The sequence below is a fragment of the Aegilops tauschii genome, chromosome 3, assembly GCF_002575655.3.
Source record: "Aegilops tauschii subsp. strangulata cultivar AL8/78 chromosome 3, Aet v6.0, whole genome shotgun sequence".
Classification (NCBI taxonomy): Eukaryota; Viridiplantae; Streptophyta; class Magnoliopsida; order Poales; family Poaceae; genus Aegilops; species Aegilops tauschii.
In genome coordinates, this window is record NC_053037.3 from 162,490,390 (window position 1) to 162,515,710 (window position 25,321).

Genomic DNA, 25,321 nt, shown 5'->3' on the forward strand with positions numbered 1-25,321 from the left:
AGAAGTCTAGCCTATGTGGATATATGGTAATGAATGTGTCCTATCCGGACTATGCTCTCCGGTTTATATAGACACCGGAGAGATCTAGGGTTACATGGGGTCGGTTACATAAGAAGGAATCTTCATAGTTGGTCGCCTAGCTTGCCTTCCACGCCAAGGAAAGCCCAATTCGGACACGGATATAGTCTTCGTATCTTCACGGCCCATCAGTCCGGCCCATGGATATCAGGCCGGACGCCCGAGGACCCCTTAATCTGGGACTCCCTCACCCACGGCCGCCCCCAGGAATCCGGAGGCGCCAGATACAATGATGGGCATGCTGCAACATGCATCCGTCTCGGAGGAACATTATACCTTAATGAGTACGGTGGCTGAAAGGATTCTGTCCGCGAAAAGCGGTTTGAATGAAGCCTTCATGGGCCTGCTAAGAGGCTTCGAGGTACGTACTATAATATTTTCAATTGTGCTCTATACGCAAAATGCACCTGTGTATAGATAGTAGCCCCTGAGACTCTGGTTGGCGTCCAAAGGGAGGCAACCAGAGGATCGAAAAAGATATGCCCAGGAGATAGTCTAATTAATTGAAACAGAGGCTGTTACCTTCATGACGACTACCCACGCTACAGAGGTTGCATGTCTGAAGCAAAAACTTGATGTGGCGGATGATGACATCATGCTTATTAACAGGCGGCTCGACGAGGCGCAAGGTATGTGCTTGGGGCAGTCAGTATATGTATGTATGATAACATGAGCACGAAGCTAGAATTGTATACTGAGACACGCATAACTACAGATGGTGCCGTCGCGGTGGAGACCCTTCGGGCTGAACTTGCTCGAGCCAAGGAGCAAGCCCGGATGAGTAATTTGGTTGCCAATAAGGCAACTGATGAGTTAAAAGCCGAACAGGCTGCTCGGCGCCAGTGTGAGGAGAGAATTTCTATTATGGCGCGCGAGCTAAAGGAAACCACTGCCCGGTGCGAAATCCTCGAGAGGAATAACAAAGCCACAGCGGCCGATCTTGACAAGGCCTTACGAGAGTCGAGAGAAGCCCGATCCGAGTCTAGAGCGGCTCGGGAGGAAATCCGGCAGGCTGGGGAGATAGCGGCCAGTAAGCCTTTCTTATTACAGACTAAATTCGGCGATCCGAAGTATGCCCCGCTTAATCAAATGTGGAGCTCCCCAGACGCATTCTTGGACTTGCCGAAGAGTGCCTCCGATGCGGCGCAATTTTACCAAGCAGGAAGGGTGTGCAACGGAGAAGCTTTTCTGGTCACAATTCGGCGCGCCAAAGCGTCCGCTGTTGCTGAACGAGCAGATGGCCCAGTGGGCCGAGCTCCACAAGATATCCGGCTCTGCCATGAAGGACGTCATAGTCCGGCTGTGGCCGACTAAGCCAATTCTGAATAGTTATTTCGGTTTGGTGTAGCGACTTTTTGATGCGGTGCCGCGTATCGACGCCATTAAGCGGTCAACATGCATTGAAGGTGCATGGATGGCCTTTGCCCGCGTCAAGACGTACTGGGCGAAGATGAAGGCCACCGATATTGCTGCGAAGAGTCCACCCAAGGGCAAGGACCATCACACGCCAGAGCATTATTTCGAGGACGTCTTAGAGGGTGCCGGCTTAATAGAGGGTCAGTGCTCGAAGATATGATATTCGAGTGAAATGTATTGGGATTGTAAAAACAATATTATGATACTTTAAGTCTATTCCCAGAAGTTTTGGCTCCTCCTGTGCGGCCATTTTTTATATAATCTGAAAGTTTTCCAGTCGTCGGCTTCAGCCCCCTCGCATAAAATGCGGGGGTGTTCGGAAAAGCACTTGATCACTCTTGATCCAATGTCTTGGTCGGTGAAGGAGGTATCAATGCGGCGAACTAGGCAATCAGACTATAGGGCTTTAACACTTTCACTTAGCCATAGGAGTTTTATGGTGGGTCTACGATATAGCCCCTAGTATGTACGTAGTTTATCCGAATACGGTGCGTTACATGGGTGACCTTAAGAACGGCCCTTCGTTTAGTACGGAAAGAATCGCGAAAGATTCTAGTAAGTCATCGAGTGGTTGACGAGCTCTCACCGTATCATGATAGTCAGTTTTCGGCTTTCTCTACTGAGGTGCTCATTCGAATTAACCGGGACACAATCGCAGTAGTTCTCCCTTTACTACCCTAGCTGATATTGCGGAACATAAGGTAGTAAGCACAGGAGCCGGGCAACCCAACTATTGACCAAAGACATGATTCGGAGCTGGTGCATATAAGGCCAAACTTGTGACGCCGAAGTGTGCTATAAAGCTGTTCAGACTTTGTCGGCAACTCATTTGTTCCCATATCGAGCCCCTGGAGATCTTGTGCCGAGGTGCGAGTGTGAAACAACCGGAATTTGTTTTAGCTCTTTAAAAGAAGCGAATACTAGATACGGATTATGTTCACTCGAACTTGATTGATATGTCAATTGCCATTTTACAAATAACAACGCCACGACCCAGGCTATTTGACATGCCAGTGGTCGAAGGCTGAGGGAGAAGGAACTTTACAGGCTCGAAATAGAGAGTGCGGTCTACACAAAATTATTTGGACCTCCTGTCGCACGTCTGCGTTGCCTTGCCTCGGTGGAAGGATTCCTTAACAGGAATAACCTTTGGGTGAGTGTATGAAGCCGAACTCCGAAAGAGTCCGTAAGATGACCAATGTTTGAGCCACCTGTAATAAGAGATAAAAAGTGGTTAGAAAAGAAAAGGAGGAAATGGGAGTGCTTGTAAGCTTTCCGTATTGTGCCTCCGTCGATGACCAGGGTATTTTGAGTGCATAGTTATGCATGCGCGGTGTAAACCTCGCGAGTGTGTAAGGCGAACGGCGGAGGCCGAACTGCTAATCCAGCTCTGAGATTGATCGGTTCCATTTAATAGAGACCGGCGGCTTAATGGCCGATGAGTTATGCGGCTCGATGAGGCCGCTTTGTACTTCGGCCGTAATAGTCGTAGTGTGGTCATCTGTACGGAGGGAGTGTTCCGTATTTCCATTTACTGTTATGACGCAGCGTGGACCGGGCGTAGAGTGGGACCGCATTAAAACGAGCAAGAGCGGTATGCCCCAGAAGTGCATGGTAGCTACTGTGGAGCGGGGCGGTATCAAAGGTCAAGCCCTCGCTTCGGGAGTTGTCCGGCGAACCGAAAACGACTTCCAGTGTGATAGAGCCCATGCAGTGAGTTTCTACGCCGGGTATTGCTCCCTTGAGGATAGTTGTGGTGGGCTTGATTCTTGAAGGATATGACTAAATTTTGGGGGGATCCGCTCTATGGCGTATACGTCCCATGGTGCGCGCTTGCGCTCCCTTGTAGGGGTGTGCGTCACATATACCATGTTTACGGTTTTTACTTCGGGGGGAAATTGCTTCTGAACCCCGGTGTTCGGCTGGCGAGTCTCTTCGTCATCGCTGTCACTAGGCGGCCGCTTCCCCTTGTGTTCGACATTAAGCTTGTCGGCTTGTTTGAAGACCCAGCAGCTTCTGTTTGTGTGAGTAGCTAGTTTATCGGGGGTGCCATGAATCTGGCAGGGCCGGTACAGTATCTTGTCTAGATTGGATGGTCCGTCTCTATTTGCCTTGAATGGCTTTTTCCGTTGACCGGGTTTGGAGCCGCTAAACCCGGCGTTAACCGCCGTGTCTCGCGTTATTTCGTTATTATTGCGACGCTTGTGTTTATCGCGTCGTGGCTTGCCGTTGCCGTCTCGGACTTCGGAAGTACCTGGATCGCTGGCGTTGTTGCTTCTATGAGCGAGCCAGCTGTCCTCTCCCGCGCAGAAGTGAGTCATTAGAGCGGTAAGGGCTGCCATGGATTTTGGTTTTTCTTGACCGAGGTGGCGGGCGAGCCATTCATCCCGGACTCTGTGTTTGAAGGCCGCGAGGGCTTCGGCGTCTGGACAATCGATAATTTGGTTCTTTTTAATTAAGAACCTAGTCCAGAGTTTCCTGGCTGACTCTCCAGGCTGCTGGATGATGTGACTTAAGTCATCGGCGTCTGGCGGCCGGACATATGTTCCTTGGAAGTTATCGCGAGGCGTCTTCCAGGTCTTCCCAGCTGCCAACGGAGTTCTCGGGAAGGCTGTTTAGCCAGTGCCGCGCTGGGCCCTTTAATTTTAGTGGGAGATATTTGATGGCATGGAGATCATCACCGGGGGCCATGTGGATATGGAGAAGAAAGTCCTCAATCCATACCGCGGGATCTGTTGTTCCATCATATGATTCTATATTCATGGGTTTAAACCCTTTCGGGAATTCGTGCTCCATCACTTTGTCAGTGAAGCAAAGAGGGTGTGCGGCGCCTCTATATCGGGCCACATCACGATGTAGCTCAGATGGAGTCCGTCTGCGGTTTTCGGCCCGGGCGTGATTAGGCTTGTCACGTTCGAATAGATAGCCGTTGTCGCGTGTCTGGGCACGCCCTCGCGATCCGTAGATTGATCTGGTATGTCCTGCTCTATTGTCCAGGTCCTGCCGAAGGTCATATGTATGACCCCGAGCTGTTTTATCTCTGCCTTTACGGTGAGGTAGGGCGGGCTAGTGTTCGGCTTGGGTTGCCGCTTTATCCCGGCCACGTGGTGGTCGGTCAGTCGCATTGTGCGATGATGGTACGGGCTCCAGCGCCTCATCATCGAACTGAGGTAGCAATTTGCGTTCCGAGTAACTTTTGGCTGGGCGCTTGAGGCTGTGTTCCTCAGCTGCCAGGACATCAGTCCATCTATCGTTGAGCAGATCTTGATCAGCTTGAAGCTGCTGCTGCTTCTTTTTCAGGCTCCTAGCAGTGGCTATTAGCCGACGCTTAAAGCGCTCCTGCTCGAGAGGTTCCTCGGGCACGATAAAATCCTCGTTGCCGAGGCTCACCTCATCCTCGGAGAGCGGAAGATAACGACTGTCCTCCAAGTCTTCGTTTATGGCCTGTTCGTCAGGGCTAACTTGCCCGTTTTCCCTTTCGTCCTGTTCGAAAGTTGCCTCAACAGGGTCTTCATTGTCTTCGGCATTGTCCGGAGTATTGTTTTCTCCCGTGCTGGTATTACTGTTTTTCGTAAGATGTGACTTAGAGCGGCGCCGCTGACGCCGGCGTTTTGGCTGTGTCTTAGGAGGTTTACCTCAACTGGATCTTCTTTATCATCGTCGTTAGTTCTTTTAGGTGTATCCACCATGTACACGTCGTACGAAGACGTGGCCGTCCAGCGTCCGGTAAACGGCGGGTTTTGGCCTTGCTCCTCATCGGCATCGTCGTCCATACCGTCGATGTCTTCGGAGTCGTAATCAAGCATGTCGGTTAAGTCTTCGACAGTGCCTATGAAGTGGGCGGTGGGTGGGAAGCGAAATTCTCCATCATCAGCCTCCAGTTCGAACCGGATATAATTCGGCTGTGAGTCCCCCGCTAAGGATAGATTTTTTAATGAGTTTAGCACGTCGCCTAAGGGCGAGTGCCGAAAGATGTCCGCAAAGCTGAATTCGACGATCGATGACTGATCAAGCTCGCCGTACGCGGACGCACATGGTTCGAAACCTGTAGCCGGAGACGAGTCCATGGTTCCGGTGAGACAGATGTCACTTGAAGTTAGGTATGTGTGCGGCTCCAACGCCGCTGAGTCTGCGGCTTCCGTGGCGGGGTTGAGCTTCCCATCCTCGGATGGCGCGATCTGCTCCGGATCTAAGGCCAGAGCAGTTACAGGTGCTATCTCCTGGGTATGGTCCGATGACAGATTTACGTCATGTTCATCGTGGTGGCAGGGAGCGGCTGCCGTGGTCTCGAATCCGTCGAAGATCAAGTCTCCGGATATCCGCGACGTAGTTCAAGCTTCCAAATCTGACCTGATGGCCAGGGGCGTAGCTTTCAATCTGCTCCAAATGGCCAAGCGAGTTGGCCCGCAGTGCGAAGCCGCCGAATACGAAGATTTGTCCGGGGAGGAAGACTTCCCCTTGGACAGCATCGTTGTAGATGATGGAAGGAGCCATCAAACCTTTTGACGATGGCACAGTGGAACTCTCAATGAAAGCACCAATGTCGGTGTCAAAACCGACGGATCTCGGGTAGGGGGTCCCGAACTGTGCGTCTAAGGTTGATGGTAACAGGAGACAGGGGACACGATGTTTACCCAGGTTTGGGCCCTCTCTATGGAGGTAATACCCTACTTCCTGCTTGATTGATCTTGATGAATATGAGTATTACAAGAGTTGATCTACCACGAGATCGTAATGGCTAAAACCCTAGAAGTCTAGTCTGTATGACTATGATTATTATTCTTCTCCCTACGGACTAAGCCCTCCGGTTTATATAGACACCGGAGGGGACTAGGGTTGTACAAAGTCGGTTACAGAGAAAGGAATCTTCATATTTGGACGCCAAGCTTGCCTTCCACGCCAAGGAGAGTCCCATCCGGACACGGGAGAGAGTCTTCGATCTTCGTATCTTCACAGCCCATCAGTCCGGCCCATGTCTAACAGGTCGGACGCCCGAGGACCCCTTAGTCCAGGACTCCCTTAGTGGCTAGTCCTATTTATAGAGGCCCTGGTCCTCTTCCCAAATGTAGGCGGGAAGGGATCCAACAGCGGCCAAATTTGAAGGGAGACAACCAGTACAAGTTATCCTGACTAAAGGCGGTCTTCGCCCGCCAAAGGCTCTGGTGGTGACGCCGTCCTAGGCTCCACGGTGACCTCCGTCCTGTCGTCCTGCTGGTCTTGGTCTCGTTGCACCGATATGGAAACCTTTGCCTGATGCCTCGGGACTCCTCGCCTGCGCTTGCCTCTTTAGCACCAAAGAGGAAACGAGTACACTGCGCGCGCTGGCGCCCGCCTGGCCTTGGTCGTCATGGCTTGCGCCATAGGAACCTCGGGAGGTGCCCCTCGCCTTGATCTCTCCGCCCCTCATGAGCCAGCCTAGTGAGGCCGCCCCGAGGAGGTCTTGCGTCGTCCGCCTCGCGAGGGTCTTGAGCATTGCTGATGAAGATGGGCCGTACCAGGCCGCTGCTGGAGTCACACCGTGGGCCGCAGGCAGGCAAGTTTGGGGACCCTCGTTCCCAGAACGCCGACAGTTAGCATCATATAGGTCGTTCACTAGTTGCATATCTAGACAACCTATTTGTTGCTTAACCTAATTTGTTAAGAAAAGCTAAAAATTGGTAGTTGTTTTCACCCCTCCTGTAGTCAACCATATCAATCCTTTCACCAGTGTGGTTCTAATCTCCTCTCTCTAATTCTCCGGCAACGATTAGCTCTGGACGGCGAAGCGCTGCCGGATCGTGAAGGCTGCACACTTGCAAGCAAGTAGAGAGATCGTGCTCGCGTTATTTCGTTATTATTGCGACGCTTGTGTTTATCGCGTCGTGGCTTGCCGTTGCCGTCTCGGACTTCGGAAGTACCTGGATCGCTGGCGTTGTTGCTTCTATGAGCGAGCCAGCTGTCCTCTCCCGCGCAGAAGCGAGTCATTAGAGCGGTAAGGGCTGCCATGGATTTTGGTTTTTCTTGACCGAGGTGGCGGGTGAGCCATTCATCCCGGACTCTGTGTTTGAAGGCCGCGAGGGCTTCGGCGTCTGGACAATCGATAATTTGGTTCTTTTTAATTAAGAACCTAGTCCAGAGTTTCCTGGCTGACTCTCCAGGCTGCTGGATGATGTGACTTAAGTCATCGGCGTCTGGCGGCTGGACATATGTTCCTTGGAAGTTATCGCGAGGCGTCTTCCAGGTCTTCCCAGCTGCCAACGGAGTTCTCGGGAAGGCTGTTTAGCCAGTGCCGCGCTGGGCCCTTTAATTTTAGTGGGAGATATTTGATGGCATGGAGATCATCACCGGGGGCCATGTGGATATGGAGAAGAAAGTCCTCAATCCATACCGCGGGATCTGTTGTTCCATCATATGATTCTATATTCATGGGTTTAAACCCTTTCGGGAATTCGTGCTCCATCACTTTGTCAGTGAAGCAAAGAGGGTGTGCGGCGCCTCTATATCGGGCCACATCACGATGTAGCTCAGATGGAGTCCGTCTGCGGTTTTCGGCCCGGGCGTGATTAGGCTTGTCACGTCCGAATAGATAGCCGTTGTCGCGTGTCTGGGAACGCCCTCGCGATCCGTAGATTGATCTGGTATGTCCTGCTCTATTGTCCAGGTCCTGCCGAAGGTCATATGTATGACCCCGAGCTGTTTTATCTTTGCCTTTACGGTGAGGTAGGGCGGGCTAGTGTTCGGCTTGGGTTGCCGCTTTATCCCGGCCACGTGGTGGTCGGTCAGTCGCATTGTGCGATGATGGTACGGGCTCTAGCGCCTCATCATCGAACTGAGGTAGCAATTTGCGTTTCGGGTAACTTTTGGCTGGGCGCTTGAGGCTGTGTTCCTCAGCTGCCAGGACATCAGTCCATCTATCGTTGAGCAGATCTTGATCAGCTTGAAGCTGCTGCTGCTTCCTTTTCAGGCTCCTAGCAGTGGCTATTAGCCGACGCTTAAAGCGCTCCTGCTCGAGAGGTTCCTCGGGCACGATAAAATCCTCGTTGCCGAGGCTCACCTCATCCTCGGAGAGCGGAAGATAACGACTGTCCTCCAAGTCTTCGTTTATGGCCTGTTCGTCAGGGCTAACTTGCCCGTTTTCCCTTTCGTCCTGTTCGAAAGTTGCCTCAACAGGGTCTTCATTGTCTTCGGCATTGTCCGGAGTATTGTTTTCTCCCGTGCTGGTATTACTGTTTTTCGTACGATGTGACTTAGAGCGGCGCCGCTGACGCCGGCGTTTTGGCTGTGTCTCTGGAGGTTTACCTCAACTGGATCTTCTTTGTCATCGTCGTTAGTTCTTTTAGGTGTATCCACCATGTACACGTCGTACGAAGACGTGGCCGTCCAGCGTCCGGTAAACGGCGGGTTTTGGCCTTGCTCCTCATCGGCATCGTCGTCCATACCGTCGATGTCTTCGGAGTCGTAATCAAGCATGTCGGTTAAGTCCTCGACAGTGGCTATGAAGTGGGCGGTGGGTGGGAAGCGAAATTCTCCATCATCAGCCTCCAGTTCGAACCGGATATAATTCGGCTGTGAGTCCCCCGCTAAGGATAGATTTTTTAATGAGTTTAGCACGTCGCCTAAGGGCGAGTGCCGAAAGATGTCCGCAAAGCTGAATTCGACGATCGATGACTGATCAAGCTCGTCGTACGCGGACGCACATGGTTCGGAACCTGTAGCCGGAGACGAGTCCATGGTTCCGGTGAGACAGATGTCACTTGAAGTTAGGTCTGTGTGCGGCTCCAACGCCGCTGAGTCTGCGGCTTCCGTGGCGGGGTTGAGCTTCCCATCCTCGGATGGCGCGATCTGCTCCGGATCTAAGGCCAGAGCAGTTACAGGTGCTATCTCCTGGGTATGGTCCGATGACAGATTTACGTCATGTTCATCGTGGTGGCAGGGAGCGGCTGCCGTGGTCTCGAATCCGTCGAAGATCAAGTCTCCGCGGATATCCGCGACGTAGTTCAAGCTTCCAAATCTGACCTGATGGCCAGGGGCGTAGCTTTCAATCTGCTCCAGATGGCCAAGCGAGTTGGCCCGCAGTGCGAAGCCGCCGAATACGAAGATTTGTCCGGGGAGGAAGACTTCCCCTTGGACAGCATCGTTGTAGATGATGGAAGGAGCCATCAAACCTTTTGACGACGGCACAGTGGAACTCTCAATGAAAGCACCAATGTCGGTGTCAAAACCGACGGATCTCGGGTAGGGGGTCCCGAACTGTGCGTCTAAGGTTGATGGTAACAGGAGACAGGGGACACGATGTTTACCCAGGTTCGGGCCCTCTCTATGGAGGTAATACCCTACTTCCTGCTTGATTGATCTTGATGAATATGAGTATTACAAGAGTTGATCTACCACGAGATCGTAATGGCTAAAACCCTAGAAGTCTAGTCTGTATGACTATGATTATTATTCTTCTCCCTACGGACTAAGCCCTCCGGTTTATATAGACACCGGAGGGGACTAGGGTTGTACAAAGTCGGTTACAGAGAAAGGAATCTTCATATTTGGACGCCAAGCTTGCCTTCCACGCCAAGGAGAGTCCCATCCGGACACGGGAGAGAGTCTTCGGTCTTCGTATCTTCACAGCCCATCAGTCCGGCCCATGTCTAACAGGTCGGACGCCCGAGGACCCCTTAGTCCAGGACTCCCTTAGTGGCTAGTCCTATTTATAGAGGCCCTGGTCCTCTTCCCAAATGTAGGCGGGAAGGGATCCAACAGCGGCCAAATTTGAAGGGAGACAACCAGTACAAGTTATCCTGACTAAAGGCGGTCTTCGCCCGCCAAAGGCTCTGGTGGTGACGCCGTCCTAGGCTCCACGGTGACCTCCGTCCTGTCGTCCTGCTGGTCTTGGTCTCGTTGCACCGATATGGAAACCTTTGCCTGATGCCTCGGGACTCCTCGCCTGCGCTTGCCTCTTTAGCACCAAAGAGGAAACGAGTACACTGCGCGCGCTGGCGCCCGCCTGGCCTTGGTCGTCATGGCTTGCGCCACAGGAACCTCGGGAGGTGCCCCTCGCCTTGATCTCTCCGCCCCTCATGAGCCAGCCTAGTGAGGCCGCCCCGAGGAGGTCTTGCGTCGTCCGCCTCGCGAGGGTCTTGAGCATTGCTGATGAAGATGGGCCGTACCAGGCCGCTGCTGGAGTCACACCGTGGGCCGCAGGCAGGCAAGTTTGGGGACCCTCGTTCCCAGAACGCCGACAGTTAGCATCATATAGGTCGTTCACTAGTTGCATATCTAGACAACCTATTTGTTGCTTAACCTAATTTGTTAAGAAAAGCTAAAAATTGGTAGTTGTTTTCACCCCTCCTCTAGTCAACCATATCAATCCTTTCACCAGTGTGGTTCTAATCTCCTCTCTCTAATTCTCCGGCAACGATTAGCTCTGGACGGCGAAGCGCTGCCGGATCGTGAAGGCTGCACACTTGCAAGCAAGTAGAGAGATCGTGCTTTCGGTCTTCGGTTCGAGGGACTGTTCATGGGCGGTCCGCGGGGTCGTTCATCGATGGTTCGAGGGACGCCAAGTACGATGTACACCGACACGTTCTTCTTCCGCTTCAACACGGTAACGGTAACGATCGTGATCCCAACCTGTTATGCATCTTCATATTGATCTTGGGTGTGCGTAGGCGCGATTTTTTTGTCTTCTACTACGTTTCCCAACAGCCGAGTGGGACATTCTCAGTGCAGTTGGCATACAATGCAAGAGTTTGGGGACATGAGGTGGCATCGACAGCCCAGTTCACATGGAAATCAAAGGCACCATTGAGATGTAGGTTTTTGCGTGGCTAGCACTCCGAAATAGGTGCTGGACCTAAGATAGATTGGCTCGACGTGGACTGGACCACGAAGATGCCTGCCCGTTCTGTGATCAAGCGGAGGAGAGCATAGACCATATCACCATCCAGTGCGTCCTCTCAAGGGAAGTGTGGACTTGAGTTTGTAGAGCGATGAACAAGCAGGAATGGGTGCCAACTAGCACTACGAGACTCCTTGATTGGTGCGTAAGCAAGGTGGAAACGCTATTGGCGGCAAGGACATTCAGGCTCTAGTCTTGCTCGTCATGTTGGAGCTTTGGAAGCATCACAACGTGATCGTCTTCGACGGCGCCACCTCAGTTTTGGAGAGCATAATCCATAGAAGAGAAGTGGAGTGTAGATCTTGAAAGACGACGGGCATCCTCAAGGCGGACATGGATAGTTTTCTAGTGGCTCCAACGGCGGGTAGTGACACGAGGAGTTAGCGATAGTTGACTTCCACGTGAAATGGACGTGGAGTTGGGTGTATATAAGCACTATGTGAACCAATTGTGAAAGGGGCTCTTTCCCCTCTCTTTTTTTTAAGTGTATATAAAGTATGCACGTTCGTGCGTATTCGAGAATTTTTTTTATCTTACAAGGCATCGCTGAAAGAAGAAAATGGAGGCAGAAGCCCAGTTACAACTGTGGCCATGTGCGTGCTCCTCCCGATCTGGGCCATTCCCCCCGATCTCCCCACTTCACTAAACCCTACCCACCTCGCTGCCGCGTAAACCCCCACCCATCCCGCCGCGCGGCCCATCTCCAGCGCACAACCAACGCCAACGCCGCCGCCGCCGCCGCCACCGCCATGGCGGCCGCCTCGAGAGGCCTTCTCGCGCGCCTCCGCCACCTCTCCCTCGCTGGGCCCCGCCTCCCCCCTTGCCGCCTCTTCTCTGCGGAGCCTCTCGTCTCCCATCCCGACGACGACGATGCCGGCGCCGGCGGCGATGGCGGAGGCCGGATCATAGAGGCGCGTCCTGGTGTCATGGGCCCGGACTCCCGGCGGACCGGCGTGATCGGCGTGAAGTGCGGCATGTCGGCGATGTGGGACAAGTGGGGGGCCAAGGTTCCCTTCACCGTCCTCTGGGTCGACGACAATGTCGTCTGCCAGGTCAAGACCGCCGAGAAGGAGGGCTTCTACGCGCTGCAGGTGCTGCAAATTTCTCATCTTTGTACCAAACTCTGTATATGACAGGGATCACAAACTACTGCATTGTTTCACACTTTCACTGACAAAATAAGTACTCCTATTGGAGCTCCACTAGAAAATAAGTATTGGAACTTGATTCTGTAAAATCTTAAGGACCCATAAACTTAGTGCTAGTTTTTACCAATCTGTTAAGACTCGAAGCAATTTGAGTGTTTTGTGCCTTTAGGTCTAAAGTTTTGTCCTCCCATGTGATTAAGGTTCGATCTAGACGTAAGATGTAAAATGTTTTTTGTAGAATTGTAACTGCCCTTCGTTGACTGATTGGCAACTCACAAGATGACTAGATCATTAGAGTTGAGACTAGCTGCTGAAGATAGTTATGTTTATTTTAAGTTTGTAGCCAAACTCATCTAATAGTGATTTTCTTCCCACGTCTCTCCGATGGGGGCTAGGAATTATAATTTAGAAAAGAGAACACCTAGTTTGCTTCGCGTTTCTTACCATTCTCCACAAACATGATATTGGGTGTGTTAGGTCGGCTGATCAAATCAGCGTGTTCCAATCGTGCTGCCAAGGTTTTGTCTTCTCCTAAATTTGTAGTAACAGCTAGCAATTTGTTTGTGGAATAACCATCGGGTTTTGTTATTGCTAAGTTCATGCCAGTTGCTGTATTGCAGATGACTGCCTGCCCCACAATGGATAATTCAAAAACATTAGTGCAATAAACATTCCATCTTGGTTCTGTATCTTGTTGATCTAAATGCAAGTCTATATGTTTAGTTTGTAGCACTTATGCTCTTCAGGTTTTGTTGTTATCACTTTTATAGTGCAAAAATTTGCAAACCTCTGAAAGTCTTTCCTGGTATTTTTTTAGCTCGGAGCAGGCCAAAAGAAGGAAAAACATCTAACAAAGCCTGAAGTAGGCCACTTTAGGTCACAAGGAGTCCCTCTTAAGAGAAAATTAAAGGAGTTTCCTGTTACTGAGGATGCACTTCTTCCTGTTGGGACAACCATCTCGGTTCGCCATTTTGTACCTGGACAGTTTGTGGATGTCATTGGAATCACGAAGGGAAAAGGTTTTGCGGTATGTATTTTTGCCGACCTATGTCTGATGACTTACTACTTTTAAACAATGTGTAAAATGGGTTTGCACCTGAAAAATCACCATGTTTACCATTTTATTTGAACACGGCATCATTAAATTGTCGGTTTCCTTCTGTAACACCTCTTCCCTTAGTTAGTTCAAAAATAGACAATTATTTTTTTGCATCTGCTTCAGAATGTTGTTTGTATATCCTAGGGTCCTAGCTATACCTTGCTTTTAGGATGCGGCCTTGTTCCAAAAAGCTCAATGTTTACTTTCGCTGCTGACTTTCTGACTAGCAAGTCAAACATTGCTTATGTTGCCAATGTTTTTTAAACACATAGATAAATACAAATATTGGTTGCTGGTAATTAAAAATACAGTGCGGTTATATGTAAGATCAACTTAATTGATGAAAATTGTTTTATACTCCCTCCGTCCCATATTAACTGTCGCTCAAACGGATGTATCTAGCATTGAAATACCTCTAGATACATCTGTTTGAGCGAAACTTAATATGGGACGGAGGGAGTATTTCTTTTAAATGTAACACTAGTATATTGTTAGTTTGGAGATATTAATCTTTGTTCCAACTTAATTTCACAGTACCAATTCAATCAAGTGTATATTCTCATAATATTACAACTTAACTTTTGCTGCTACACTAAAGTACCAGTACTTTTCTTGTTTGGAACAAACCAATTACTGCGTATGTCAATTTAACACTGTACATTGATTATATAACCTTATCTTTTCTACTCTTGTAGGGTGGCATGAAAAGACATGGTTTTAGTGGGATGCCTGCGTCACATGGTGCTTCTTTATCACATCGCAGCATTGGTTCTACAGGTCAAAGGGATGCTCCTGGAAGGGTATGTCATAACTCACCAGTCCACACACTGAACAATCCGTATACATCTCTCCTCTGAAAAGAGACATGGTAGCCATTAGAACAAGCAGCAGTAGAGTTTCGCTGGAAGTTATGCACCCTCTTGGCATAACTATTCCTGGATGTTGTATTTATTTGCCAGTTTATTTCTAATATGTAAAATGATTAGGATTGATAGGACCTTGTTTTAGTCATTAGTAGCAGTGCTATTGTATTATACTTCTCATCAGTGAGTAATCATAGGACTGCCTTGTGTGTTGTGCATATAACCGCATAATATTAAGTAGATTTGCATGTTCCGTCTTTTTTAGTGGCTACCCAGAGAGTATCATATAAGTATCAGTGCATGTACTACCTAAAACCATGATCGTCTCCCTAAGATTGTGGTGTATGCTGTTATTCTGATCTTATTCATTGCTTCACTAATATACAACTAATGCTTCTCATGAAAAAAAATATGTGCACTTTGCTTTTAGCCTTGTGGCTTACAGTGACTTGAACTTTGTCCAATCAAGATTTTACATCCTGATGGAGTTAGAAAAAAGAATCTCGTCTCAAAGCTTAAAAGGGGTGTTGGTAATATAACTGCATGCATCAGCGAGAAGGCAGGCTTTAGGGTTTATGTCCTTGCGGTTTTGTTTTTGGTAAACAGATAATTTTTCTTCCTAAATTGGTCAGAATCTAGACAGAGTCAATAAGGCTGCTAATTTTACTTGATGCTTGTCAAACTGGCCTGTGCTCACATATGCCATCTGCCGGCTACCTCATAAGACGTGCCAATAGCAACAATTTAGCTACTTACATGTATGGCCAAATGGATTTGACTCCTGACAGATGTTAGCGAGTGAATTAGTAAATATATGGAGCAAAGTAGAAGAAAATCGATGCCACTTGATCGTTTTTATAGTAGCATTCTCAAGGTATAACCCGTCGATAGAAGCTCTCTTTTTATCCTTTCCATGTAGTATGTGCAACTTTGTTGAACTTTTTGAGTTTTCTCAGATGGAAGTGACAAGTGTCACTTTAAATTATCACCAAGAGATGCACATTATTGAACTTTTCAAGTTTCCTAAGGTGTGATGTACCAGTGAGACCGCTTTAGAGAAACACAAACAAATGCACCTCTAAATGTGAATTGACAGTTTATAAGCTTAAAGTTTTGGGTAGGAATGTGCTATTTGAAGCTGTTGATGTGTCCCAAAAACAACACTGCAGCCAGTAGTTCTCCATATAGAATGGCTAACAGCTGTGACAATGTTGCAGGTTTTCAAAAACAGGAAAATGCCTGGGCGCATGGGTGGTGTTCAACGTACGGTGAAAAATGTATGGGTTTACCAAATTGACCCCGCCAGGAACTTACTATATCTGAAAGGACAGGTAATTTCATCTCCACTTTGCAGTACGTCTTTTAGCTATAGTGTTTATGTTGTGATATGTGTGTTATGCATTCTCTTGTGAACTTTGCAGGTTCCTGGTCCTCAAGGCAGCTTTCTTTTCGTCAAGGACTCTATCTACAAGAAACCCGACAGAGCTTTGCTGCCATTCCCTACACATTTCTCGCAAGAAGGCGAGCCGGAAGACTTGGAGCCACTCATTGCTGATCTTGGTGATATCGACCCGTTCATGGCAGCAGATTAAGGCTAGGGCCAAATTTGGAAGAATCCTTTTGCTTTCAGTGCATTGCTTGACAATCCCACGCGATTGTTTGTTAAATTTTGCATTGGATATATGAGTAGCTCCTGGGTTACAACTACAAGAGCCATCCCGTTACTGACCTGCCAGATCAATGTTGTTCCATGTACATTACCTGGCAGATATGCCAGGGCCCTGACTCAGTTAGGGTTTTGAGCTGATTGTTTGGTCGACTGAGTGGAACTTATTTTGTTTAATAAGTTGTGTAAGCTATGATTCAGATAGATATATAAAATCGAAAATCTCCATGCTGAGGTTACTATTCTAGTTCCCTGATGAAGTAATTTCTGCCTTTGCCGAGTCCAGTAATTTAGTTTGGCTTTTTTGTTTTTGCTTTTTTGACATAAAATCAGTTTGACAGATGATTATACCGCCAGTAAATTTATCTTAATTCGTGAGAGCTTACTATTGTGCATGAAAACATGAATGTGCACGAGACTTTGCAAACCAGGCACAGCCATGTATGTATGTCTGTCTAGCAACACACATGACAAGTGTACACAGAACATCCTTGCATATAAGCCTCGTCACCCTCACAAAAAAAAATCAGCCTAATGCAGAACCTAACCAAAAGTTTAGACGCAGCCGCTGCCTCCTCTCCAAGAAAAAAAATCCTCGTCTCGTTGGTGTTGCCGCCGGTCCACCTTGTCTCTGGTGGCCTTAGGGCCATGGAGGTGCAATGGATCCCGGCCCTTGCTGGCCGGAGGGATCTTGCTTCCGTTTTAGGTTTTTTTTAAAGTTTCTTTATGGTTTGTGCCATGCTCGGGAAGACGAGATGATGGTGGCTCTCTGAAGTTCGAATGATGTTCTCCTCGCCCAGCCCCGTTTCGATGATGCATCTTGCATCGTTGGAGAGAGTGTAGAGATGTGTCTTGGGCGGATCTCGCGTGATTTGTTTGGTGTTGGTCTTTGTGGATCTGCTCAGATCTAGTCTTCGTTCGTGTGTCTACATGTTGGATCTTTTCGATCTATACTTTTCTTCGTCGGGACGGTTGCTATTATGGTGCACTAGTCCTATGAGGCCTTATCACGACGACTTTTTGACTCTATTAGAACAAGATGGCTCTGGTGAGGGAGGGACAATGAGGGCATCGGGTTTTCGGCTCGCTCTAGTGTTTGTAGCCTTCGCTAGGTTGTCTACGAACATATTTTTGTTATTTATGTGTTCTTTGTACTGCCATAGTGCCATGGCATGATAAATAAATCGAAAGTTTTCTCGCAAAACTAAAATAAAAAGTAATGGAAAAACCTAACTAGTTTTTCTCTTTTAAGATACTAGGAAAAAAATTAATTATATGTCAATATTAAATAGGATTATGCATTAATTATCGTATACCTTAATATTTGATACGATTTTAATTGCACGCTAAATATGTTAAACGCTCGCCATTCGAGCAATATAGGCCATTGATTGACATGGTTTGATGGTCGAGATTTGTTAGATCTGCCTCTTGGATCTTTTTATCTTTTATTATTACAAGTTATTAAATTCTTGAATTTTATTAATTATATACAAATATAAGGGAAATATCCTGATCAGTTTTGCTATTTCAAGGGAACATCCTAATCGAAACAACACACACTTCCCCCGCTCCAGCGCCAGCAGTTACCGTACTGTGCAGGGCTCCCCACCAACTCCGACATTGTGGCGTCGTGCGCTCGACCGGACCCCTCCTCCCCCCTCCCCTCCCCTCCGTTGCCCCCGCTTCTCGGACCAGCAGATTCCTCCCCCGCCACCCAGGCCAGCTCCCCCGCCGCCGGCGCCCCCCCTCCGCCGTGGAGCTCGACATGGACGACGCCTGCGCCGTCTGCGCGGAGCGGCTCGAATGGGTGGCCTACGGCGCCTGCGGCCACCGCGAGGTCTGCTCCGCCTGCGTCACCCGCCTCCGCTTCGTCCTCCGCGACCAGCGCTGCTGCCTCTGCATGACCCACTGCCCCGCCGTCTTCGCCACCAAGGTCAGCACCACCTACCTAGGGTTTTTTCATCCGCGCTTTTCCCCTGCCCGCCCCCAACCCCTCCCGCCCCACGCGCCGCCCCCGCGCCGCGCGCGTCTGAAATTTCGAATTCCGCCCTCATGGATGGCTTCTCGCTGCCCAGGAAATGGGGGACCGCACCAAGGCGATCGGCGATCTCTCGGCGCTGCCGTCCGCGGCCGGCGAGGGCAAGACCGGGGAGTACTGGTACCACGAGGCCACGCAGGTGTGGTTCGACGACGCTGACCATTACAGGATGGTAAGGGCGATGTGCCGGATCTCCTGCACCGTCTGCGAAAGCAGCGGCAACAAGGGGAAGAAGGGCAGTAAGTCGTCCAAGGCGAAACACAAGATCAAGTTCGAGACCATCGAGCAGCTCAAAGCCCATCTGTCCAACAAGCATTGCTTGTACATGTGCGACCTCTGCTTGGATGGGAGGAAGGTGATGCAATTGATGGCCTGCTTGTCCTTGTTAACTGCTTTAATCCTATTTTCTAATGTGATGAAATGCTTGCTGGTAATACCAATAGCTTCGTGCAACACTAGGCATATAACTTGGTGCGGCGTGGTCAATTCATCCTTGCATTTAGTTTTGCAGTGCTCAATACCAGTTACTAATCCATTAAGACTTGATTTTTTCTTCTGTTGACATGATAGTTCTTAGGTCATGTTGTTGTATGATGCTATTAGTATCAGTTACAAACTAGTAGTGTTTTGCCATATTTTTGTTGCTGTTGTTGTCATCTACATGTAGCAATGGAAGTATTATTTCCTGAGTGTTGATTGTATTATTCTTTGCTAGCCCATTACTCTCCATACCAACTGAACACGTGTCATCCCTTGTTTTTATCCACCAGTGGATGATATATCATATAATTCTCTCATTTAGACCATAGCAAAAATGTATGTATTCTTCCTAAAAGTAGATAAAATATCCAACCTGTTCCATCACTTCTTTTCACTCCAACATTCAAGTTTATTACATCGGATGTGAACAAACAATGGTTAAATAGTTCACAAGATTTGTTGATTTGAAGATTTGTGTGCACAAATTAACATTTCCATTCTCTTGCAGTTCACATCTACTCCCTCCGTTCCTAAATATAAGTCTTTCTAGAGATTCCAATACAGACTACATACATAGCAAAATGAGTGAATGTACACTCTAAAACATGTCTGTACATCCGTATGTAGTCTGTATTGAAATCTCTAAAAAGACTTATATTTAGAAACGGAGGGAGTACATGCTTAAAATAGTTAGGAGAACACCCAAATTAACATAGTTGAACCATATTTTTCAACCTGGTGCATAATGATTTAATGTTTGGCATGTTGCCAATTCCTACTAATTTCTTTTTACCAGCAGGGCAAATTAGTTATGAAGGTACATCCTGCTTATCATGATTGCATACTTGGCTTGTAGCCCGTGTAATGAATATTTCATGTGTTCCACAATATTTGATTTTTATAATAAATCCCTGTACTGTTGTTGTCTTGAGCAGGTATTTATTTGCGAGCAGAAACTTTATACAAGGCCTCAATTAAATCAGCACATAAAAACCGGTGATTCAGAGGTGGATGGCTCGGAAGTTGAGCGCAGGGGTTTTGCAGGGCACCCGATGTGCAAGTTTTGTAAAAGCCCATTTTATGGAGAGACTGAGCTAGATACACATTTGACAAGAGAACATTATTCTTGTCACATATGTCAGAGGTGCTCCGCAACCGTTATTTTATTTGTTGGGGCATAAGTACAAAGTTATGCTGTCTCTGACTTCATGGTTGTTTACAGGCAGCACGGTGGGCAGGATGATTATTTCAGGAACTATGATGACTTAGAGGTATGTCATATCAAGTTGGCATAGTTATACTAAAGTCAGAGTGCTATCTTAATTTTAGGCAGTCAAACCAACATAAATACATGTAAACATTGCATCTATGGGCAAATTTGTACTACAGAGATCTTGTAGTGGATACCAAATATTGTTTAGATAAGATATAAGTTACTATCCTTGCCCAACTAGGTTATTTGAATAGAATTGTACATTTTACCCATTTTTAATCTCTGAGTCTATATTTGTTAAGTATGCCTTATGTTTGGACCATCAATGTACATTCACAAGGTGCTCGGCACTAATCAGGAAGCAGACCAGTGCCTAGTCGCTGATTAGGCGGCTGCCTAGGCGAGAGGGTGTACCCTAGAATGCAGGGGTGTGTTTGGTTTATGCCCAAGGTTGCCCCACCAAAGCATTGGCTAGCCAAAATTTTGGTTGAGGTTTTGGTTGCCAATGATTTGGCCAACATTGGCAAGAAAAATGAACTAGAGTTGGCTAGAGTTCATTGGCATGCCAAATAATTGGCAACCATCCAAACAAAGACAAATCATTGGGTCATGACCAAAATTTTCGTAGGGTGCAGCCGCCTTTCGGAACACTGTAATGAGTATATTGATTAAGTTGATGTCACATCACTTCCGCAGTTGAAGGTCATGTCCGTAGCAGTTAAGCGAGACCATAGCATATTGTCTATCTCTTCCAACTGGAGCTGTGCCTGCTAGATATTATCCTTGATGTGGATATAACATGGTCTCCATTTTCGGTGCCTATGCATGCCATTCCCACACAAGATTTTTACTGCTCCTATGGTACAGAATTTAGTGGTAGACTTGTATTAAATTGGAATAACAAGTTGCTACAGAATTCCAAGTCAAAATTGTGCTAAATTTCATGTTAGAACCTAACATGGTGCATGTGCCCCTTTAGATGCATTTCCGAAGAGACCATTTCTTTTGCGAGGACAGAGAGTGCTTGGAGAAGAAGTTCATCGTCTTCCAAAGTGAAGCAGAGCTTAAGGCAAGTCAAACACAAATGATATATTGTTAAATCATATTCCCTGGACATGTCACCAGATTAGTGCATGATAACTGGTTATCCTTTACTGATATTACATCTTGTCTTTTCTTGTTCCCTTCAGAGGCACAATGCTGTGGAGCATAGGAAGCGCATGCCTCATGCACAGAAGAATTCTGCTCTCCAGGTGTACAAACGAATCTGCCTTATTTCCATCTCTTGTGTTAAGCCAACTATTGACATGCTAGCATATACATATTGATAAATAAAAATGGCGCGGTAAGCTGATCTATTTTGCTTTGCCCGTCATTGACAGACACCAACCAGTTCTAGAGACCGGAGCGAGCTAGAGCAGAGTAATGGCAGAGGTAGAAGGCACAACGCTTGCCTCTCCAATGGTTCTGTTGACAATACCTTGCTGTCTGTTCAGAATAGCATTGCAAATATGGGCCGTGGCTCGGGAAATCAAGTTGCTGCTGTTGTGTCTCCCTTGCGATCTAGTTCTGGGCACTCATCACAAGCAGGCCAAAGCTCTGGGATGAACCTTGTTTGGCAGCAACCACACTTTCCTCCCCTCTCCCGCCAGGAGGTTCCTGATGCAAGAATAGGTTCCTGTTTTCAAGAAGCTCCATCCCCTCCCATATCAGGGCAATCAGGGTATACACCAGTTGCCAGTCGGAGCTCACGGACTGCTGCACGCGCAATGGATTTGGAATTCCCTCCTTTATCAGGCAGTAATAACAGAACTGCTGCTTCAACAGAGCAGGGGGTACGAAAGGTAGCTGAGAACACTCATGCATTTGGGCTCCGACAACAAAGCAACGGAATTGTGAATACACACCATTCTGCTCAGCATTGGTCCCTTCAAAATACTGGTTTGATCCCTTCTGGTTCAAGTCACTCCCCAAGTTGGCCTACACCCAACACAAGTCCTCACGTTAGTGGATCGCTGAGTCTGACTTCTGCAGGAAATGGAGGGCAAGAAACACCTCTGAGCCGCCAGGTGTTGTGCTCTGTGGATGATGTTCGTGCAGCGAATAATTCATTGGTTGAAAGAATGCAGGCTGCATTAGGAATGGACCGGGACAGGTACTCGATGTTCAAAGAGATCTCTGGGGAGTACCGTCAAGGCGTTATCAATGCTTCAAAGTATCTTTCATATGTCGAACAATTTGGTCTGTCGCACCTCGTTCTTGAAATGTCCAGGTTGCTGCCTGATCCTCAAAAGCAGAAGGAGCTTGCTGATGCCTACTACGCGAATTTGCGCCTTACAAGCCTCCAAGGAAACGGTGGCGGTGGAGCTGTTTGCTCGAAAGAAAGCACACGGAAAAATAAGGGGAAGGGGAAACTTCCTGCTGCTGCACAGGATTCGTTAGAAGATAAGCTCCTGAGTGCTGCCAGCAAGCTTCAGTCGCAGGTGGGAGGCTCTAGAGCGCTGTTGAGAGAAGGGTGTGGAGCAGCCGATGGACCTTTGCAGGAGCCGAGGTGGCCTGTGAAGGGTGCTTGGCAAAACCGTGGGGGGCAGAGACTCGTGAGCAAGGCGAAGAAGTAAACTGGGGTTTCACTGGATGTTTTGCCACCTGAGCTGCGGTGAAAACGCCCATTTTTCCCCGATTCGTGTCTGGTTTGTTGAGGTGACTATGAAGGCCGTGGAGTAATTATTTGGTTCGCTTCTGTTTCTGTGTCTGAACCTTATGTCGAGTTTGCGTAATTGTGTCGTGAATGTTGCGAACAAGGAATATAGATCTGGACTATGTGGATGGTAACTATCAAAGCTATTGTATTTCAGGATGTCTCTGGCAGGATTAGTATTTCGAAGTTTGTATGGAAATACATATCAAATCCATCTAGAACTATACTTATTACATATCCAATCCATCAGTGCGCTATGTCCAACCTAATACAAAGTACACCCTCTGATCCAAATTAATTGATGGAGCTTTAGTACAACTTTGTACTAATGGTGTACCAAAGCTTGTCAATTAATTTAAATTAAAGGGAGTAGTACTTCTCAGTAATCAGCAGTAACAAACAATTCAAGGCGCTTTACTTTGTCTTCTTAATCCGGAGGGCGCAACGTGTAGGCATGAATTGCCGTGATAAACACAATGCCTCCGCACGAGATGCGTGGGGTAGGAAGTGACGAAGAACATAAAATCAATCGAACCGAGTAAGTATAAATCATCTATGACTTTCCTCTACCCCAAGTTTCTTTCTCTCACGCTTGTACTCCCTCCATTCCAAAATAGATGCCTCAACTTTGTATAAAGTTAGTACAAAGTTGAGTAATCTATTTTGAAACGGAGGAAGTACTCTATATATACCCCATCTTAGTTTTAGGGGATCAATACAACATAGAAAAAAAAATACAACATAGAGAAATATTTTAACCTTCATATTTTCCACGTGATCTCGAAGCGATGAAATACAATGCTGATTTTCCCACCACTTAAGTGACACGCCGCCCCCTGGGAGATTAATCTCCTCTCCGCTTCGAATTGCAACATGACCCAAGCCTGAAACACAACTATGAGTGCTGATGCATGAAGTAGGAGCTTCATGTGGGCAGGAGTTTGTGACATGCAGGGCCGGGGCACGCCCATTGTCATGCTCCAAGATTCGGGAACTCGTTTGTGTCTATCATCTATTTCCCCTCGTATATCCCTCCGGAAATATCTGTAATTGGATCGTAAATGGAAAGCAATATACCTGTTTCTGTGGGTACAGATAAACAGTTGGTGCAACAAGCTTGTAGTAAAACAGTAATGTTGTGGAAAACCCATTCACTTTGTTCTTCTTCCTGGTTGTATATTCTTCAAGTACCTTCTTCTTTTCCTAGAACTCTTGTGTTCTAGCACCAATGGTGTAGAGGAGAAGGGACCGAAGCAATTCTGTTCTTAGCGACATCAACAATAGTAACAACATCAACGGAATGGAGTTCTAGTTGGACTAGGGTCTGTTTGACGCAAGGAGGAGGGACTCCTCCAAGGGCTGGTCGACCCAAGCCTCCCAGCCACCTATATATAGGTGGCCAAGGGGTGCACTAGGAGAAAAAATAACCTCCCATGACTGCACCCTTGCTACTTGTGCCTCTCTCTCCTGTTTAAATCTAATCTAGATCAGATCACCGCCTGGCTAATGCTCCATCTAGTTCTTCCCTCGATTCTTCGTGCTGATTCCACGGAGTGCTGCGGTACTGCTAGATCGGTATGCGTGGGTACCTCAGAAGTGTCGTCCTCTTCGACAATAGATCAATGGATCATCCGAGAGAAAATTATGGTGGCTGGGATATAACTTAGATGTGGGAATAGACAAGCTTCACCAACTCTTCTTCCTCTTTCGCTGTGTTGATTGTTGGTGAGATCATCGTTACCAGTAACCTCCATAGTGTTGGATGCAGCTTCGATGACGTGACTGCACCTACCTTTGGGTGTGTGACATGTGGGCCAGCCATCTGTTGGGCCCACGTGTCATGCACACAAAGGCAGGTGACTTAAGACACTGAAGCTCAGTCCCATAGTGTTAATAGGCATGTTCGTACGTGTATTTTTTTGTGGCGTAGCACGTTTCCTTCACCAGCCCCAACACTCTCCAAACTTCCTTCACTTTCTACACTGAGAAAACAGTTGCTTTGTATCCTCCGACCCTTAAGAGCATGAGGGACATTGAGGCAACACCTTCAAATGCCTACTGGCAAGCAAAACACGGTAGGGAAGGGTGTCAAGCAAAGTACGCCAACTGTTTTTTTTACTTGGCCGGACAAGATAAATTCTGAAACTTACACCAAATTGAGTTAACCGCAATATGTTCTATCCCCTTTGTACGTCTGAGCTTCCTCTCATGTTGGTTATCCCATTGGTATACCTCATAGAAGCATCTGGAGTTAAATATGCATTTTAGTGTCCCATCAAAGGACTGTTACTTCTTGAGTTTGCGTTGATTTTTCCCTTAAAGAGGAAAGGGTGATGCAGCAAAGTAGAGGTACATATTTCCCTCAGTTAAGAACCAATGTATCAATCTAGTAGGAGAAGAATGTACAAATCACCAATACCTGCACAAACAATCAAACACTTGCACCCAACGCGATAAAGGGGTTACCAATCCCTTCACGGTCACTTGCAAAGGTGAGATCTGACAGAGATAGATACATAAAACTAAACAAAAAGAAAAAATATTTTTGGGTTTTTGGTTTATAGATCTGAAAGTAAAGATTGCAAAATTAGTAGATCAGAAACTAATATGATGGAAAATAGACCCGGGGGCCATAGGTTTCACTAGAGGCTTCTCTCTTGAAGGGAAATAATACGGTGGGTGAACAAATTACTGTCGAGCAATTGATAGAAAAGCGCAACGTTATGATGATATCCTAGGCAATGATTA

General features: G+C 47.6%; 2 protein-coding genes across 2 annotated transcripts; both read left to right on the plus strand.

Annotated features, from left to right (window-relative positions):
• Nucleotides 1-11,883: 11,883 nt before the first annotated feature.
• On the plus strand, nt 11,884-16,392 carry LOC109787443 (large ribosomal subunit protein uL3m). Its single transcript, XM_020345995.4, has 5 exons — nt 11,884-12,456; nt 13,331-13,540; nt 14,308-14,412; nt 15,693-15,806; nt 15,897-16,392. The coding sequence occupies exons 1-5, from the start codon at nt 12,115-12,117 to the stop codon at nt 16,065-16,067; spliced, it is 942 nt and encodes a 313-aa protein (XP_020201584.1). The 5' UTR covers nt 11,884-12,114; the 3' UTR covers nt 16,068-16,392.
• Nucleotides 16,393-17,879: 1,487 nt separating this feature from the next.
• On the plus strand, nt 17,880-22,732 carry LOC109787444 (uncharacterized). The gene is made up of 7 exons (XM_020345996.4): nt 17,880-18,077; nt 18,220-18,537; nt 19,598-19,806; nt 19,885-19,933; nt 20,855-20,944; nt 21,066-21,128; nt 21,258-22,732. Exons 1-7 carry the CDS (start codon nt 17,910-17,912, stop codon nt 22,491-22,493), a joined length of 2,133 nt encoding a protein of 710 aa, XP_020201585.1. The 5' UTR covers nt 17,880-17,909; the 3' UTR covers nt 22,494-22,732.
• Nucleotides 22,733-25,321: the final 2,589 nt, after the last annotated feature.